We start from the raw sequence: 5,477 nt of genomic DNA, 5'->3' as shown, positions 1-5,477 counted from the left end.
GTTGTTCTTGCTTAAAATGCAAGACAGATAGGGGCTTGATGGAGCGGAATGCGCGCTGGCAGGTCTCCCACCCCACAGAGCCCCACCTGGGAGATGGGCGGGGCCTGGAGGAGCCCCTCCCCCCGCGGCCTTCCCGCAGGCCCCCCTCACCCTGCTCCTGAAGGTAGAGCAGCCGGTCCAGCAGGATCAGGGTCTCCACCAGCGGGGCCAGGAGCAGGGCCAGGGTGAAGAAGGCCACCACCCGGTTCTCCTGGGCCTGCTGGGCCCGGAGGGCGGCCAGGTCCAGTGGCAGCTGGGGGTCCAGCCCCGCCCGCTGCAGCCCCCGCTGCACGTATCTGTGGGGTCAGCCACAGACCGCGCTCAGTTCGGCCTCAGGAGCCGCCACCTCCCACCCGGACCGGACGCTCCCGACCCGACGGCAGCTTTGCTTGACTTGTGTCCCTGGCACGCATTTTTAAGTTGCCCTGGCCGGGCGGGAACTGTCTGCCTGTCCAATAGCAGACTGATCCCCAGACTTCTTTCCAGCCAGATCTGTACAATAATCTGGCCGTATTTTTAACACTTAAAAAACTTGACAGTCCCTGGACAAAAGAGTGACAACTCTGTTCTAAAACTCTGAGAAGCTGCCCAGTCAGACTTCACAGTCAACACCCTGGGCAAGTTTGGATCTTTTGTTTGTTTTGAGAGAGACAGAGTAGAGGGGGGGAGTTTGCCTGTGAGCAGGGGAGAGGCAGAGGGAGAGCATCTCAAGCAGGCTTCTGGCCCCACGACTGACATCACGACCTGAGCTGATACCGAGCCAGCCGCCTGCCTGACTGAGGCACCCGACGCCCCGTGGGCCTTTAGTTCGCACTAACAAGTGAGGCTGGGAGGGACAGGAGACCTGGAGTCCGAGATGCCCGGGCCCACCCCCACCTGCCCCAGCCTCACTCTTCGATCTTGAGCTCGTGGACCCTGGGGATCCCCTGCACGCCTGGCCGTCGAAGCTCGGGCCGGGCAGCCCGGATGACTGTCTCCAGCGCCGCGCGGTAGCAGTGGGTGCGGAGGCCGGGGCCCGCCTTGCGCAGCCGCTCCGTGTACTCCTCCAGCGCGTGGCAGGCGCCCTCCCGCAGCCTGTAGGGCAGCTCGGAGCCCCGCAGCCCCGCCACCCACTGACTCAGTGGGTAGCCGCCGGGCTCGCTCAACTTCATGTAGCAGCAGCCCACCGAGGCCAGGGCCGCCACTTCGGGGCAGGAGAAGTGCCTCAGCAAGGCAACGCTCAGGTCCCCGCAGGCGTGGAGGCCCGTCAGCAGCAGGCGGGCCCCGCACCCGGACCGGGTCTCCAGTGGAAGCAGCAGCTCCGGGCACAAGGCCGTGGGCTCTACCCACCTAACCACGTGGTGTGGGGAGCGGCGCGGGCTGGCCTGGGTCACCTGTGGGGGCAGGTGAGAAGTCTGTCTGCCATCCCCAGGCCACCTCCAGCCACAGGGAGGGAGCATCCTCTGCGCTCCTTCCCGAGGAGGGAGAGAAAGCCGGGGCGGGGGAGGGCGTGGAGAGCTGGGCTGAACTCTGGGCCCACTGCCATCAGCTGTGAACCTCCTCTCTCGGTCCCCGTGCCGTCCCGTCACGAGTCTAACGATCACCCGACGGGCCGCCTCACGGGTGGCCGGGAGCAGCATGTGTCTGCGTGGAAAGCACTTTGGGACTACGGAGTGCCTTTACAATGTGAGGAGGTTTGGCTGAAGGGGGGCCCTCCAAGGGACAGCAGAACTGGGGATCACGCCATCTACCCCGGGGACAAGGGAGTCCGGCCCTGTGCCCGGCTCCCGCCAGGCAGACCTCGTGCCGCGGCCCCGGCTGCGCAGAGAGCGGGCCCACCTGGGGGTTCCTCTTCTCTTCTTTGTCCAGGGCCTGCAGCAGCTCCCGGTCCAGGCGCCGGGCCCTCTCCACCAGTCTCCGGTCCCCTTCGATGCTCTTCACCACCAGCCCCAGCCCCAGGGACATGAACCGGGAGAGATGGCCCTGGGGTCACGAGAGGGAGGGTGGAGACAGCCCCGTTCAGCGCCCTCTCCGCTGTCAGCCCCTCGAGCAGCGGCCTGGGCACCTGCCTACTTCCACCACCTCCCCGCACCTGCTGCCCTGGGCCCGTGGCCCGATAACCTGCCTCCAGCTCTCTATCTCCGCAGCTCAAAAATCAAAAATCCAAACACCCAGACCCGAAACCCAGACCACTTGGGGTCTGACCCACCTGGCCTGAGCCTATGTCCACGACCTGGGTGCAGCCTGTGAGGTCACTCAGCTTCTTCACCAACTGCAAGAGGAGGGAACAAAGCTCTCCTGGCCACCGGGTGGGGGCTCCCGGAGCAAACACCCCCAGCGGGGGCGGAGGGACATGGGCAGGGGTGCCCCGGAAGGCAAGAGGCACGGACACCGGGCCCGGCCTCCTCTCCTTGCACCTCTCGGCGTGAACAAGGAGAGCGCCGCCGGGAAGCCCTGGGCGGACCGCGGAGGCGGACAGAAGACCACGATTCAGACACAGCCACCTGCCAACCCGTCGAGGGCGAACGCACAAAACCCGGCACCAAGACAGGGCTGTCCCATGCCCGCCGAGGGTGGTCCCTGCGGACCGTGCCAAGCGCGCATATCCTGGTCACCCACAGCCTGAGGGGTCCTCCCAGACACCCCCTGACCACCCCCTCCCCACCTCACCTCTCCCAGCCTCCGGATCTCATGCTGCTTCTTGGGCCTGACATGCTTCCGGAACGGCGCTGTTAGGCGGGAGCTCTGGCTGGGATTCTCCAGGAACTCTGAGGGGGTCTGAAACCCAGGTGTCCGGGTAAAGGCCAGGGCACTGGCTGTGGACTTCAGGGCCAGCAGGGTGAGGGGCCACACCGACCTGTACCTGAGACAGGCCAGCCCGGGTCCCCAGTGAATAGCTCCATTGCAACCTCACAGTGCCAGCCTGCAACCCAGGGAGCCCTGGGAGACTCTGAGCAACGGCTGGCAGAGACTGGCCCCCCGGCCCCCCCAGCACGGGCCCCCCCTTGCCCGTACCTGACCGCTTCGCCTTCCCCCGGCATCCCCAGCAGCTGCGTGGCCAGCTGTGGCGGGTTCAGTCCGTCCAGCGCTTCCTGCCACGAGCAAGGGAGTGTGCCCCACAGGTTGTCTGTGAAAAACTCCTGCAGAAGGGGAGAGGCAATCCGTAGGCCCCGGCCTCCCCGCCCTTGCCCAGCCCTCTCAGCGGAGGCCACTGGCTGCAGCCAGAGGTACACCCTACTCATCTGAAGCCTGCTCCCACCTCCCCTCCCTCCCCAGAGCCCAAAGGGCATTCTGGACACCCCTCTGGAGTAGCACCCCTGCTCACTGATGCGTCCGTTTTCTCTGCTCAACTGTACTTAAGGGCACACCACGGTGACTGGCCTGTGGTTTTAGTGCGTTGCTGTTTGATAATCTACCGTTATTACAGGGGCGCCTGGGTGGCTCAGCCGGTTGATTTTGGCTCAGGTCATGATCTCAGGCCACGGGAGCTCTGGGCTGACAGCGTGACGCCTGCTTGGGATCCTCTCTGCCCCTCCCCTGCTTGTGCTCTCTCTCAAAAAAAATAAGTAAACTCGGGGCGCCTGGGTGGCTCAGTCGGTTAAACGTCGGACTTCAGCTCTAGTCATGATCTCACGGTTCATGGGTTCGAGCCCCGCGTCAGGCTCTGTGCTGACGGCTCAGAGCCTGGAGCTGCTTCGGATTCTGTGTCTCCCTCTCTCCCTCCCCTGCTCACACTGTATGTCTCTCTCAGAAATAAGTAAAACATTAAAAAAAATTTTTTTAAGTAAACTTAAAAAAAAAAAAATCTACCCAGAAGCACCTGGGTGGCTCAGCAGGTTAAGCATCCGAACTTCAGCTCAGATGATGATCCCATGGCTGGTGAGTTCAAGCCCCATCTCTGCTTTGGATCCTCTGTTTCCACCCCACCCCACCCCCCGCCCCTCCTCCGCTTGTGTTCTCTCTCTCTCTCTCTCTCCCTCACAAAAATAAATAACAACATTAAAAAGTAATCTTCCATTATATGCACCACACACTTTATATACCAGATGTGACATATGCCAGAATGTTTTTATTCATTTGTTTGTTTGACACAAATTCTGGAGCTTTGCTTATGCACCAAGCTCGAGTCTAGGCTCAGAGGACACAATGATGCAGACAGACAGGATTCTTGCTCTCACAGAGTTTACACAAAAAGAATACTTTCAGGTAACATCAAACGCCACACAGAGAAGAAAACACTAACGAAAATGGCAGCACGACGGAGTCTGAGAGAGCGCCACTTGAGAGAGGACTGGCGGACCAAAGGCTCGTCTGGGGAGCTGGCACTCGAGCTGAGACGGGGATGACGACCAGGCAAGAGCCATGGCTGCCAGAGGTCGGGGGAGCTTGTGAAATGGGTGAGAAGGGCCAAAAAGTACAAACTTCCAGTTATAAAATAAATTACGGGGGCGTGATGCACAGCAAAGTGACCATAGCTAACGATGGTGGACTGCGTATTTGCAAGTTGACAAACAGACCTCAGAAGTTCTCATCACAACAAATGTAACTTGAGAGGTAAAGGGTGTTAACTACGCTTTCCGTGGTGATCACCGTGCAACACGCACAAATGTCAAAGAACCACGGTATACCCCCAATACATTACAGACCAATTTACACCTCGATTAAAAAAACTCCGATAATAGCAAACACTCGTAAGACATTTTAATATACCAGGCAGTGTCCGAAACATTTTCCACGTATTAATGCATTTAATCTTCAAACAGCTCTATAAGTACTATTTTTACTTGTCATTTGACAGACAAGGAAGCTGACACACAGAATTAAGGAACTTGCCCAAGTCAGAAAGCTAGTAAGTGGTAAACGTCGGATCTGAAACCAACTGGACTCGCGTTCTTACTCTTAATCACTCTTTTCTTCTGCCTTCTTGTGGAGGAAAAGCATTCTAGGCTGACTAGTTAGTGCAAAGGCCCAGATGCCTGCCGTTATTTGTAGAACAGAAATCAGGCCAGCATCGGTGTAGTGGAGTCAACGTGGGAGAGGATGAATGTGCCAGCCTTCAGGAGGCAGCAGGGGACAGATCATGTAGCACTTTTTAGGTAATGGTAAGGAGTTAAGATTTCATCAAAGCACCTAGGAAGCAAGGCAGCGTCTTCATCAGATACATATTTTTTAAGTAAACTCTACACCTAACTCAACCTTACTATTCCAAGATCAAGAGTAGCAGACTCTACAAACTGAGCCGGGCGCCCCGATCAAATTTACATTTTTTCAGAATTTATCTTTAGAGAGATTGCAAGTGTGAACCCCGGGGGAGGAGGGACAGAGAGGGAGGAAGAGAGACTCCCAAACAGGTTCAGTGCCATCAGCACAGAGCCTGACTCCGGGCCCCATCCCGCCTACTGTGAGATCATGACCTGAGCCAAAATCAAGAGTTGGCTACTCAACTGACTGAGCCCCAA

At 58.6% G+C, this 5,477-nt stretch overlaps 1 protein-coding gene across 1 annotated transcript in view; it reads right to left on the bottom strand.

Annotated features, from left to right (window-relative positions):
• The window catches only part of METTL25B (methyltransferase like 25B), a 4,462-nt gene extending 523 nt beyond the window's left edge, over positions 1-3,939 (bottom strand). Inside the window, exons 1-6 of the mRNA XM_077764197.1 lie at positions 3,034-3,939; positions 2,689-2,881; positions 2,228-2,290; positions 1,858-2,001; positions 931-1,412; positions 151-335 (exon numbers count right to left, since the gene is read on the bottom strand). Of these exons, the coding sequence (XP_077620323.1) occupies positions 151-335; positions 931-1,412; positions 1,858-2,001; positions 2,228-2,290; positions 2,689-2,881; positions 3,034-3,308 (1,342 nt within the window). The 5' untranslated portion in view covers positions 3,309-3,939. The remainder of the gene's footprint in view (positions 1-150; positions 336-930; positions 1,413-1,857; positions 2,002-2,227; positions 2,291-2,688; positions 2,882-3,033) is intronic.
• Between the last annotated feature and the right edge of the window lie 1,538 nt (positions 3,940-5,477).

The sequence above is a fragment of the Crocuta crocuta genome, unplaced genomic scaffold (assembly GCF_008692635.1).
Source record: "Crocuta crocuta isolate KB4526 unplaced genomic scaffold, BGI_CrCroc_1.0 scaffold528, whole genome shotgun sequence".
NCBI lineage: Eukaryota > Metazoa > Chordata > Mammalia > Carnivora > Hyaenidae > Crocuta > Crocuta crocuta.
The sequence above is the reverse complement of the archived record's forward strand: the minus strand, read 5'-3'. Positions and strand labels throughout refer to the sequence as shown.